Source organism: Python bivittatus, unplaced genomic scaffold, assembly GCF_059951505.1.
Source record: "Python bivittatus isolate LINGU-HERP-01145 unplaced genomic scaffold, Pbiv_v1 ctg000440_np1212, whole genome shotgun sequence".
NCBI classification, from domain to species: Eukaryota; Metazoa; Chordata; class Lepidosauria; order Squamata; family Pythonidae; genus Python; species Python bivittatus.
Genome location: NW_028277063.1, coordinates 10,409,803 through 10,423,804, shown reverse-complemented (window position 1 = coordinate 10,423,804; position 14,002 = coordinate 10,409,803). Strand labels below are relative to the sequence as shown.

Below are 14,002 nucleotides of genomic sequence, written 5' to 3'. Positions count from 1 at the left end.
TTTCCTCTGATTTTTTAAAAATAATTTCAGAGGTGCAGTGTTTCATTACTCCGCAGTCACTTTAGGTAAAATGGTTTTAAGATACAGCAATGCACCCTAGGCCAGGTGGCTGGCCTGCTAGTTTGTTTGCTTAGGAAATTATACAGCTAATGCCCCCCCCCCCCCTAAAAAAAACCTGCTAAATTTCAAACCACCAACACTCTCTGTGCTGGACATGGATCATAGCCACTGCACAATTTTCAGCATCACTGTTAAAAGGAACTTTAAAAGAAGAGAATAACAGGGCTACAAAAGGATTTTATTTTAAATTTTAATTAGGCTGTTGTATTTTAAAGTTGGTTGTTATATCTGCAATATATTTGCATTTTAATGCTTTAACTTTGTAAATATAAATGTATATACCTATTTTGATGCTTTTATGTTTGCTTTGTGCATATGAAATATATGGGTATGAGTGTATTAAATCCATAGGATGTGCTATAAAAGGCAGGAATTTCATAAAAGGAATACACACAGAGTATTCAGATATATGTATGCATTTATGAGCAAGAAAAGGATGAGTAAGGTTATGGAGGGACAGATGGCTCATTTGATCCAGATCTTTCCAGAACTATATGGTTTCCAAATTGTACAGTTTTCTCCAGCACTTTCAGATATTTTATTCCATAAATTTCTGTCCATTTTGAGGCTCTGGCATCTACACATGATGTGTTTGAACTCCTAAGGAAAATCTTTTCTTATACTGTACCAATGGAGGAATAAGTTGTAAGTTCTGTGTTCTAGAGTGATGGTGCCTTTGAAATGAAAACAACAGGAAATTAGTACTATAGAGTCATTACAGACCAACTGTTACAGAAGAAAGGGATTGCATGTCTTCACAATTTCCTAGCTAGAAATAATCTAAAGTACACATTTATCATTAATACCATCAGGTTCATGATATTTATCAAGTAAATTTGGGGTATATGCAGAGCCAGAGAAAAGATAAATGACTAAGAGAACAACAAATAGAATATATTACATTATATAAGGAAAGATTGCATTAGGCTTAATAAGCTAAGTATCCTTAGGTCAATTAATAATAGAATTAGCTGTTATAATACTCACCTCTGTTTGATGGAGCTCCACAAGGTTGGTATCTGAGAAAAAAATAGTGCATGTGTCTCTGTGTGTGTGTGTGTGTGTATGTATGCACACACACCCACATAGTCACACAGACATTAAAATACATATTCACAAACACTTGTTATGAGGATAAATCTTCCCCAAATGAACCCTAACCAGTCAGTAACACTCTGAAAGACTTTCCCCATCTCAAAGATGGCAAAGGTTTATGGATGTCGCATGTCTGTCTTACAATCCTATTCCTAATAACAGTTAAAGGGGTGCTGGATAACTTTTTTCAAGTAGGCTCTGAGAAAGATGTAACCCTACTTTAAAAGGTGGGGTGAATTTTGCAAAGTGAACTTCCTGTCTATTTATATCAAAACCAACTTTTTTCAAGATAAGTTTAGTATCTTCATATACTCAGCTTCAAGGCCATTTCAGCCATCCAAGTTCCCAAACATATTTCCCATCCCTTTCTCTTTTCTTCCATTTCATTATAGCACTAGTGGCAGTGAGTGGCAAGACTAAAGGGGAGACATTCTTCCTCACCCTTACTATCCTCCATTATTTACTTATTTTATTTTATTTTATTTTATTTTATTTATTTATTAATCAAATATGTATAGCTGCCTATATACATTATCCAGGAAAAAAAATTGGAAATGTTAGCTATTGCCATTGTTTTCAAAGGTTCCAGGAGTTAGTGAAACTGCTGGGAAAATACAGTTCCTATGACTCTGTGCATTCTATTCCCTTCACTGAATAAAATGGTTGAAAAATGAAGGTATAGAAAAAATTCTTTGTTTCTCTATTTTTGTTAAAGAAAGTTTCATTTCTGTATTTCATTCTTTATAATGTCATTTGAAATGTTTCCATTAATGAATGAAATTAATTCAAATTTTGAATTAAATTAATTCAAATTTGCTTAATTTTTTTTAAAAATGCTATCAACTGAATTATATTTAATTAAGTTTATTAAAATATATAGTCATAGACCCCCTTCATGGATCACTGCCTTGTCGTGGCAAAGGGGCTTGCATAACTCAGTGAAGCCATGAGCTATACCGTGCAGGGCCACCCAAGACGGACAGGTCATGACAGAGAGTTCTGACAAAATGTGGTCCACTGGAGAAGGAAATGGCAACCCACTCCAGTATCCTTGCCAAGAAAACCCCATGGACAATGTTAAAAGGCTAAAAGATATGATGCCGGAAGATGAGCCCCTCAGGTCGGAAGGTGTCCAATATGCTACTGGGGAAGAGCGGAGGGCAATTCCAAGTAGCTCCAGAAAGAGTGAAGCGGCTGGGCCAAAGCCGAAAGGACGTTCAGCTGTGGATGTATCTGGAAGCGAAAAGAAGGTCCGATGCTGTAAAGAACAATATTGTATAGGTACCTGGAATGTAAGATCTATGAACCAAGGCAAGCTGGATGTGGTCAAACATGAGATGACAAGATTGAACATCGACATCTTGGGAATCAGCGAACTGAAATGGACGGGAATGGGTGAATTTAATTCGGGTGACCATTATATCTACTACTGTGGGCAAGAAACCCTTAGAAGAAATGGAGTTGCACTCATAGTGAATAAGAGAGTGGGAAAGGCAGTAATGGGGTACAACTTCAAAAACGACAGAATGATCTCAGTGCGTATCCAAGGCAAACCATTCAATATCACAGTCATCCAAGTCTATGCCCCAACCACTGATGCTGAAGAAGCTGAAGTTGACCGCTTCTATGAAGACCTACAACACCTTCTAGAACTAGCACCAAAAAAAGATGTCCTTTTCATCATAGGGGATTGGAATGCTAAAGTAGGAAGTCAAGGAGTAATCGGAATAACAGGCAAGTTTGGCCTTGGAGTACAAAATGAAGCAGGGCAAAGGCTAATAGAGTTCTGTCAAGAGAACAAGCTAGTCATAGCAAACACTCTTTTCCAACAACACAAGAGATGACTCTACACATGGACATCACCAGATGGTCAATACCGAAACCAGATTGATTATATACTTTGCAGCCAAAGATGGAGAAGCTCTATACAGACAGCAAAAACAAGACCAGGAGCTGACTGTGGCTCAGATCATGAGCTTCTTACTGCAAAGTTTAGGCTTAAATTGAAGAATGTAGGGAAAACCACTAGACCACTCAGGTATGACTTAGATCATATTCCTTGTGAGTACACAGTGAAGGTGATGAATAGATTTAGAGGGTTAGATTTGGTAGACAGAGTGCCTGAAGAACTATGGACGGAGGTCCGTAACATTGTACAGGAGGCAGCAACTAAAACCATCCCAAAGAAAAAGAAATGCAAGAAAGCAAAATGGCTGTCTGATGAGGCTTTACAAATAGCTGTGGAAAGAAGGAATGCAAAAAGCAAGGGTGAAAGGGAAAGATATAAGCAACTGAATGCAGATTTCCAGAGAATAGCAAGGAGAGATAAGAAGGCCTTCTTAAATGAACAGTGCAAAGAAATCGAGGAAAACAATAGAATGGGGAAGACTAGAGATCTCCACAAGAAAATTGGAGATATGAAAGGAACGTTTAGTGCAAAGATGGGCATGATAAAGGACAAAAAAGGCAGGGACCTAACAGAAGCAGAAGAGATTAAGAAGAGGTGGCAAGAATACACAGAAGAACTATACAAGAAAGATCTTAATGTCTCTGATGTCCACGCTGGTGTGATCACTGACCCTGAGCCAGATATCCTAGAGAGTGAAGTCAAGTGGGCCTTAGGAAGCATTGCTAACAACAAAGCTAGTGGAGATGACAGTATTCCAGCTGAGTTATTTAAAATACTAAAAGATGATGGTGTTAAAGTGCTGCACTCAATATGCCAGCAAGTTTGGAAAATGCAACAGTGGCCACGGGATTGGAAAAGATCAGTTTATGTTCCAATTCCAAAGAAGGGCAATGCCAAAGAATGCTCAAACTATCGCACAATTGCACTCATTTCACATGCTAGCAAGGTTATGCTCAAAATCCTACAAGCTAGGCTTCAGCAGTACGTGAACCGAGAACTACCGGATGTACAAGCTGGGTTTCGAAGAGGCAGAGGAACTAGAGATCAAATCGCCAACATTCGCTGGATCATGGAGAAAGCACGAGAGTTCCAGAAAAACATCTACTTCTGCTTCATTGACTATGCAAAAGCCTTTGATTGTGTGGATCACAACAAACTCTGGCAAATTCTTAAAGAGATGGGGGTACCAGACCACCTTACGTGTCTCCTGAGAAATCTGTATGCGGGCCAAGAAGCAACAGTTAGAACCGGTCATGGAACAACCGATTGGTTCAAAATAGGGAAAGGTGTACGACAAGGCTGTATACTGTCACCCTGCTTATTTAATCTATATGCAGAGTACATCATGAGAAATGCCAGGCTGGAAGAATCACAAGCCGGAATTAAGATTGCAGGGAGAATCATCAACAACCTCAGATATGCAGACAATACCACCCTAATGGCAGAAAGTGAAGAAGAACTAAAGAGCCTCTTGATGAGGGTGAAAGAGGAGAGTGTGAAAGCTGGCTTGAAACTCAACATTAAAAAAACTAAGATCATGGCATCTGGCCCCATCAATTCCTGGCAAATAGAAGGGGTAGAAATGGAAGCAGTAACAGACTTCATTTATTTGGGCTCCAAGATCACCGCAGACGGAGACTGCAGCCATGAAATTAAAAGACGCTTGCTCCTTGGGAGGAAAGCTATGGCAAGCCTAGATAGCATATTAAAAAGCAGAGACGTCACCTTGCCGACAAAGATCCGCATAGTCAAAGCTATGGTTTTTCCAGTAGTAATGTATGGCTGTGAGAGCTGGACCATAAAGAAGGCTGAGCACCGAAGAATTGATGCCTTTGAACTGTGGTGCTGGAGAAGACTCTTAAGAGTCCCCTGGACTGCTAGGAGGTCAAACCAGTCAATCTTAAAGGAAATCAACCCTGACTGCTCATTGGAAGGATTGATAATGAAGCTCAAGCTCAGATACTTTGGTCACCTAATGCGAAGAGAGGACTCTTTGGAAAAGACCCTGATGCTGGGAAAGATTGAAGGCAAAAGGAGAAGAGGACGGCAGAGGATGAGATGGTTAGATAGCATCACTGAAGCAATGAGCATGAAACTGAGCAAACTCAGGGAGGCAGTGAAGGACAGGAAGGCCTGGCGCAATATGGTTCATGGGGTCACAAAGAGTCGGACATGACTTAACGACTAAACAATAACAAATAGTCATAGACAAAACACTCAAGTCTGAATTGCGTGCCCTGTTTAAAGGCTGTTAAGAGGCACAGTCCCTATATATAACACAGTTTTGAAAGTGCAGTTAGCTGGCAGATCAGTGAAAAAGCAAATGCTGTATATAATGCAAGCATGTAAAAATACCTCTGTAGTAATTTGGACCACTCTTATCTTAGCCTTCCTGTGTAGGCTGTGCAGAGCAATCTTGCAAAAATATTGTAGCTATGTGTTGGTCAAAGCCTCTACAAAGAATTGGTTGTGTGACTTAAGAACTACAGTGTGTAAGGTGAGAATAAACTACAAATTCTATAAATAATCCCATTTCACCAAAGCAAGTTTTGTAGTATTTGAAGAAACACATGAAATGGAAGCTTTAATGAATTAGAAATGACCATAGAAAATTCTGATTTTTACTGAAAATATCTGAATGCATTTGTATTGAAGTTCATTACCATCATCATCTATTAAATGCATGTTTGTTCTCACATAATACAGTCATGCCACATACCACAGAAGATTGCCACCGATTTTTAAGAAATCAAACCAGCCTCTTCTTGTATCTTTACCAGCAGTAGAAAATGAAAAATAATTAAATCAACAACTGAAGCTTTCTGTGGAAATAAAGATAGTTCCTTACTAATTTCTGCTAATCAAATTGCCATTAAAGGCAGCACCACATGTACCAACTGAAGAGCTGATAATTTTACATGATATTTTAGAAGAGCCAGTCCAAGAGCTCTGGGGAGCCAGGTAGACCCAGATATATTCCTTCATACCCATCAGGGTTCCATCTGATTTTTAAAAATATTATTATAAATAAATAAGCAAATCAAGAAATAAATAAGAAAGCTGCCATAAACAAAAAAGACCAAAACAAAAAAAACAAAAACAAAAAAACCCAGCTCCTAATATCTCATGATTTAAAGGAGCACTTCTGAGACCCTCAAAGGGCCCACTGAAGTAACAGGGAACATCCTGAAGTCTGGTTTCTGTTCTGGTTAGTGGGAATTTAGTGAGGAATCTTAGCCACCATGGCAGCCATTTTGTGAATATAGTAACCACATACCTTTTAAAGTCCAAAAACACCTGCAGCTGTAAAATCTTACCTACTTCCCTTAAACTAAGGGTGGTGGTGGACCTTTCTGAAGAGGCCAATTCTCTGCTCCCTCAAAATAATGAGCTAGATATTATCCCTGTTGATGCTTAATGCTTTGTGGATTTTATGCCCCTGATTTTTAAGGAGAAAAGAACAATCAATTCTTACACTGAACTTGTTCACTCAAATGTTTCCTGTTGTTTCTGATGTCAGACACTTCCCTAAGAAAAACATGAGACAACACATTAGTGATGTTGCATATTTTCCTTCTCTGTAAGTGAAAAAGACAAGAATTATATTACATCCCTTTCTAGAATCGGAAGGAGCATGAAGGCACCCTACTAACACATTCTTTTTAAAGACACGGCTTTCATGAGCTGTAGCTCAGTTCATACAACACACAGAGTGGTTAACCCAGTGTTTCTCAACCTCAGGAACTTTAAGATGTGCTGGCTGGGGAACTCTGGGAGTTGAAGTCCACATGGCTTAAAGTTCCCGAGGTTGAGAAACACTGGGTTAAACTGATGTAAGATTTAAAGCAGGTTGAGGAAGGGAAGACATGATGGTTATGCAGATGCAGGCTACATGTGCAACAGATTACAAATACCTTATCAGTTAACAATATGCACATCAGATTAGAGATTCCTTCACCTGCTCTTCCTCTAATGTAATATATGCTATCATCTGCCAGCAATGCCCCTCTGGATTCTACACAGGACAACTGGGAGAAACTTTGTGCAAAAGAATTAATGGACACAAGTTGGACATCAGGCCTCAAAACAAGGACAAAGCAATATCAGAGCATTTCAACTTCCCAGGACACTCTATTGCAGATCTCAAAGTGACCATTTTGGAAAAACAAGACTTTAGCAGCGCAAGTGATTGAAAGGCTGCTGAACTCACATGCATCAAAAGGTGTCAGGCTATGTCAAAAGGGCTCAACACATACAATAATTTTTAACACATTGATTGCTTGATTATGTGCCATCAAGTCGTTTTTGACTCCTACCAACCACATACATGATTTAACACATTATAATTATTAATACTTGTAATCTGTCTCACATGGAATCTGTATCCACATAATCAACCTGTCTTATCCTTGCTTCTCCCTTCTTCTGTTTCAGGCATATCATTTGGGTACAATGATCTTTCTTTTTCAGCAATCACGTCCACACCAACATCTTCTGATACCTTCACATTTCTAGATTAGCCCTCAAAGAAGAGAATCAATAACAAAGTTTACGATAAAATATTACCCATTATCGTAAGGAGTGTTCTGAGGATTGGATTTTTCCTTTAACTGACACAATGTAGCTAAAACAAAAAGAGAAAAGGAAGCAGGAATCAGTTTTCGGTTGCTTTCATGTAACTCTTGGCTATGTAGGAGCCACAGTCAATCATGTTGGTGGCCCAGGATTTTCTGCCTTTTCTGAGATGAGGAATGTGTGAAGCGTGTTACTTTGTTTTCCTTTATCCATTTAATTAAGCAAGAAAAAAGCCACTCTTAAGATTTTCTCTAGAATTTTCACGTAATTCCCACCCAAAATGGCAGGAAGCTCTTCACCACTTTTCAGCAATTTGGGGAATAAATATTGTAGTTAAGGATTTTAATATGATGCTGAATTATATTCTTAAAATATGACATTTGCCACTTTATGAAGAGGTGAGTTTTCCATTCAGTTTCTGTAGTTGAAAAGAAACCGTCTTTCCTAATTTTAAGGAATGGATCCAGGATATCAGTTTATTATGTACTTTTGAAAGTCCACGTGTTCTAAAAATGAGAAAGTGATGCAATATATATTTAATATGGTTTAGATTTGATTATATGCTTATAGATTGTATCATTATCTATAGCTATTTATATGGATCATTTTTTACTGTTAACCCCCCCATTTAGCTTATTTTAATCACTGTAATCTCTCTCTCTCTCTCTCTCTCTATATATATATATATATATATATATATTGCTGCTGTTTTGTATTTCACTAATTAATCAATCAATCAATAATTTAATTCTTTGGGAGATTATTGAAAGAACAGTATTTCATCCCCAACCAATCACCTAACTATGAAGGACAACATTGTTTTTCACTCCCAGTTCCACATACTGAGATTAGGGGTCAGCCCTGATGATTAGACTGATATAAACCCACAGAATAGATTTGGTACCACGCTCAGCACTTTCCTCCCACCTCTTATCTCTATTCTTTTCCTGACCTCATCACTCACCTTTCTTTACCAAGTGATAAGTCAAGGCAGCCAGAATCAGAATAACAAAGACTAGAACCAATGTTATCCAAATTTTCTTGTCTACAGAAAGGAAGAATAATCCGAATTACTGTAGATCAAAGAAGAAAAAGTTTCACTTCTTGATTCCCACCACAGAGGTAGAACCAGCCCTTTGTAATCCAGGCAGGCACCTCTCCTCTATCTTGTCTTTAAAACAGCCAAGCTATTTAGTTTGTTCTTTCCTTCACAGCTCACCCTTTTTCCTTTTATTCACTGAATACAGAAAACAAACACAAAGAAAAAATACAGAAAGTTATGAAAAAAGAAATAAAAAAAGAAACACATGCTGTGTATAAAACTATACGTGTTAATGGTTCTTTCTATGGTTTAGGCAAAATGGGAATCTCTAATTCTTTATTCCCTTCAAGAATTATTATTTGTATAGATAATTGAGACATTGCTAATAGATTTTCCAAGGCTGAAAATGCCACAGGAAAAAACCATCAAATGTCACTTCCTAGAAATAATGTACCATAAACTTTAATTAATGTAAAAATGACATATTCGAAATAGATTATAATTTGATTGCAAAGCAGTCCAACTAACTGAAGGTGTAATGGAAGAAAGGGCATTTCCAGTTAGTGAAGTCATCCAAAATGTTGTACTACAAAATTTCATTTGTGTCAGTCATTCCCATTGGAGGACCCCTATTTGTACAACTAGAAAGTCTTTCATTTGCCAAATTAGAATTATATGTGACTCCTTAACAGCATATGACAATTCTCAATATTAATGGAAACTGACAAAAAAAAAAAAATTATGATTTTTTCAGTGCAGTTAGGGCACAATGGAGCCCTCTAGTTGAAAGAGAGGTAAATGTTCAGTGTCATCCATTAGATTAATTAGCACAAAAGAATGAAACACAAAAGTACACATAATCAATGCCTTCAGTATTAAAGCCATCCTCCAATTACTAATTTATCTCACCAATGAAATTTGTAGTCCCATCGATTTCATCACGTTCAGGTGCATAGGAATGGAAATTATCCTTTCCTTCCAAAAAAAAAACAAAAACAAAAAAATAAGATCACAAAGAGGCTAAGAACAGCACAGAGATGAAGATCTCCATAACATTACATCTATGTTTATGCTGCTGTCAAAAATTCTGAATGTGTAACTCTGCTAAAGAAATCTTTATGGGTGAATGACTCTCCCAAGCTGAAAAGTCCATGGAGGGATTTAAAACCTAATTTATGATTCCTTGGTTATGGTCCCATTTGTTTATTGCAATTGCAGAAATAGGAAACAATTCTATACTGCACAAGGCAATAAAGAATCTAGGAAAATACTAGGCGTTCCTTTCATATATTTCTACATTGATTCAAAGGCTAGTCATGTACGGAAAAAGGTGTCAAATAAGGCTAGCAACACAGTAAATTCACCACAATATCTGTATCTGAACATTCTGGATCATGAAAGCAAAACAGCATGAATATTTCCTACACACCTTCACCAACCCAGGCGTAGCAGTGCTTTGTAAATAAGTTGAGTATGCAACTGACCTAGAAATGGGAGCACTGGAAAGATACTATTATGTATGTGGTCCTGTTGCCCACCCCATTTTTAGTCATTTTCTTTCACATATGACTAAAGTATCCAAAATCTTATAAACAACTGCGAACACTACTTCAGTAATTACTGCATTGTTTAGGAAAGAAAGTCAATATTCTCAGAATCAGAAGAGAGATCTGTGAGAAAATGTTACAACATTATGTGTTCTAGAAGGTTTTAGCAAAGCAGCAATGCCATGTCCTTGATTAGGAGACTCTATTTCACTTTTTATCTACACTTTTTGTCTACACCCACCTTTCAGTTTTCAGTTTTCTCACTAAAGTCAGACACTTTGCAGCCATACTTACTCCACCCTAGACAGCTTTGGAAGTCGTTCCCCTTTCCTCAAAAATTAGTTTGGCATTTTATACATGCTTGAAAATATTTCTATCTTGTGCATTAACAGGTTTGTTATAGCTAAAGAGAGTTTGCTGTTAATATACAGGGTGAGAGGAACAGCACAGCTCTTGCAAATCCATTTTGTTGTTTCCAGAGCTTGTTGAAATCAGTAGCAAAATCAGCAGCAAAGTTGTGATTAGGAGTGTATTTTGAAGGAAAATTGGAAGAATACATGAAAAAGTGGTTTTTTTAAAAGATTTTTTATCCTGCCTTTATTGTTTTTATAAATAACTCAAGGCAGTGAACATACCTCATACTCCTTCCTCCTCCTATTTCCCCCAAAACAACAACCCTGTGAGGTGAATTGGGCTGAGGAAGAGTGACTGGCCCAAAGTCACCTAGTTGGCTTTCATGCCTAAAACAGGACTAGAATTCACAGTCTTCAGGTTTCTAGCCTGGTGCCTTAACCATTAGACTGGAAGAATACATGAAGAAGTGCACTCCACAAAGCAACAATGTATTGGTTATCTCAGTGGTTTTTGAAAGCTTATTGAATGTTCTTTCTTACCTGGAGGGACAGTCAGATTCCAGAACAAACTGAGAACAGACTTTGTCTGCTGGTTTAGTCCTCCCTTATGTTGGTACCCACAAGAATATTGTCCAGTAGAGCTTTGTGTGATATTAAATGTATACGTAGCCATGTTGGATATTGATTTCTGGGCTGAAACAAGGGTTTTATCTTTGCAGAAAAAAAATCTTGTTATGTTACTGTTTGTATGATCCATACACAACAGTGAGATTGAGTCTCCAATATGAAGAGATCCTGCACTGTGAAACAGCTCAGGAGCTGGATGTTCACCTAGAGAAAGAAACAGAGCAGAAATGAAACTAGTGCCAGATTAAATACTGATATTCCATGAAGGATTACAAAGACACATCTATCAATTTTAGTTTCTCTCCTTTTCTCATTTTTCTATTGAATAAGTTCAGTGTTGGTTTACACTCACATTTGAGTTTTTTTTTTTTTAAAGATATTTATATTTATTTTATAATATCAGTCTGCATAGTTCAATAAACATACCTTCCCTTATGTACAAAGTCTTAGCAATCATTTCATTTTTACCAATTATTTTCCATACTATTATTAATTTCTGTCAGGAATTTATGCGTATCTACCTTTTATAGATTTTCCCTTATCATCCATCTCTCTCTGTCTTGCACACATTTGCACAAATATTACCATCATCTTTTTATTTGTAATATTTTTAATAATATTTATGATGAATTGCATTGCCAAATCTTTTTTGTTGTTCAGTCGTTAAGTCGTGTCCAACTCTTTGTGACCCCATGAACCATATTGCACCAGGCCTTCCTGTCCTTCACTGCCTCCCTGAGTTTGCTCAGTTTCATGCTCATTGCTTCAGTGATGCTATCTAACCATCTCATCCTCTGCCATCCTCTTCTCCTTTTGCCTTCAATCTTTCCCAGCATCAGGGTCTTTTCCAAAGAGTCCTCTCTTCGTATTAGGTGGCCAAAGTATCTGAGCTTGAGCTTCAGTATCAATCCTTCCAATGAGCGTGCCAAATCTTAGAAATGCATTAATTTTGAATAAGCATATTTTGCTTTGGATATCATTCTAAAATGCAAAATGAGATAATTCTTTTCTCTCATCCCTAGATCTTGCCAAGGACTGTTCTGCAGAAAATCTGTTTAACCCCATGGAATCAGATTTCTGTAAAGTTTGTCTCATTCTTTATCTTTTCATCACTGTAGTGATAAGAGAAGAAATGGCATATTGACCATAATGTTGTATCAGTCCAAAGAGCAATGAACTTCAAGACAGAAAAGTTTTAATCTCCAGGGGTTGTACATGATGCTTAAATTGACCCAAGCACTGAGTTTTAAAGAATGGAAATGCCTCTTCAGCTGTGAATGATCACAATGACTAGTGCAAAATGAATAAAATAGAATAACTTATGTGCTTGGCAGAACTTTATGTACATTCCGTAAAACAAATAACTGAATATAATATACAACCAACCATATATATCACATATAGGTCAGTGCTATTTGGGCTGATAAAACATTACAGTCAACACACCATTTCTTCTTTGACATAATAGACAGCTTGCCATGTGGTTTCCCTTAAAGATGGGCATGGAATCAAATATATAAAGATTTTTTTTTTTTTCAGAGCACCTGCTGTCATTTTGCCCTTCATCTCAATAATAGCCTTTCCTCACAGCATCCAAAAATGTGAAGGCTAAAAATGATCTATGTGTCTTTGGTGACATCCCATCTAAATTCTTAACCTGCAGACATCAGAATACCTATGTCACATTCAGATATTATGCCTGCCTGTGTGTCTGTCTTATCCCTCAGGAAATCTTTAATATTGATGGATGTTCTTAGAGGCAGAAACTTACTATATATTGTATGGACTGTACAAAAAATTCACCTGTAGAGTTGCAGAGCTCCAAATGTTGACTGCTAATAATTTCAACCCAAAAGCAGTGTGTTGCACACAAAATATCTGCAATGACATCAATGCAAAAAATCCAGTAAGTGTTTTGCAAAAATAATAATAATAATTTAAAAAACTGCAAGAAGAATGACTGTTCATAAATCTCTTAACCTAATAAACAGCATCAAATCTATTTGCTCAAATGACTTATAATGAACAGAAGTTGCTTCTACATTTGTAAGAAAAATAAAGGTGTATAAGAACAGTTTAAAACCATGCATTTCCAAAAGTTCTTTATATAGCAGTGCACAGTCTGAATCCATTCTTATTTGATGCAGTTCTTTCTTGATGCAGAAAGATATTTTTTCCCCAATCATGTCTCTGAGTAAGTGCTTATGCTGGTCTCAGAAAGAGAAACAGAACAGCAAAATATCTACGTTCCTAGATGAAATATCAACATGAAACATTTTCTAAAAAATATCGAATTTCAAGGCAATGTTCACATGAATTCAACCACTGGAAGAAATAAAAGAAGCTGCTTTCTCAACCGTGAAGTCTCCCACTCCCTTTCTGTCATGGTTTTAGGAAACTTACTGAGAAGCCAGTGGAGGATCATCAGGATGATTTAGGTACAGGTCTTCAAATGGGATGCACAAACTTCTTCTCTTCCACACCACTGTCCTTTCCCCTGCCTCATGGAAGAACAAGAAATGAGAACTTTTGTAGCATGCTTGGTTACATTTCCTCCTCCAGTATGTACACTCACATGTGACTACATCTAGGGGATAATAATCTATGCATTTATACATTTTCTAGACTATGCATTATCTTGGAGGTAAAATACCCAAGTTCTTTGAGTTATTATTGTTATCTATGTTAGGTATTCTGAGTTAATATGAAGCAAGGTTTTAAAAGTTCCTCTTAA

The 14,002-nt window shown here is 37.1% G+C and overlaps 1 protein-coding gene across 1 annotated transcript; it reads right to left on the bottom strand.

The window, feature by feature from the left end:
* Positions 1 to 467: 467 nt before the first annotated feature.
* Positions 468 to 13,762, bottom strand: LOC112542690 (uncharacterized). The gene is made up of 9 exons (XM_088142550.1): positions 13,672 to 13,762; positions 13,072 to 13,146; positions 11,182 to 11,472; positions 9,651 to 9,716; positions 8,664 to 8,744; positions 7,691 to 7,748; positions 6,600 to 6,652; positions 1,108 to 1,139; positions 468 to 794 (listed from the first exon to the last, which is right to left on the bottom strand). The coding sequence occupies exons 1-9, from the start codon at positions 13,691 to 13,693 to the stop codon at positions 780 to 782; spliced, it is 693 nt and encodes a 230-aa protein (XP_087998676.1). The 5' UTR covers positions 13,694 to 13,762; the 3' UTR covers positions 468 to 779.
* Between the last annotated feature and the right edge of the window lie 240 nt (positions 13,763 to 14,002).

Coding starts and splice junctions, on each gene's coding strand:
- LOC112542690 (XM_088142550.1), bottom strand. CDS start 13,693: ATGATCCTCCACTGGCTTCTCA. Junction 8,745..9,650: donor TGGGACTACAAATTTCATTG/GTGAGATAAATT, acceptor TCCTTTCTGTAG/ACAAGAAAATTTGGATAACA. Junction 1,140..6,599: donor TTTGAGTGAACAAGTTCAGT/GTAAGAATTGAT, acceptor TTTTTTTCTCAG/ATACCAACCTTGTGGAGCTC.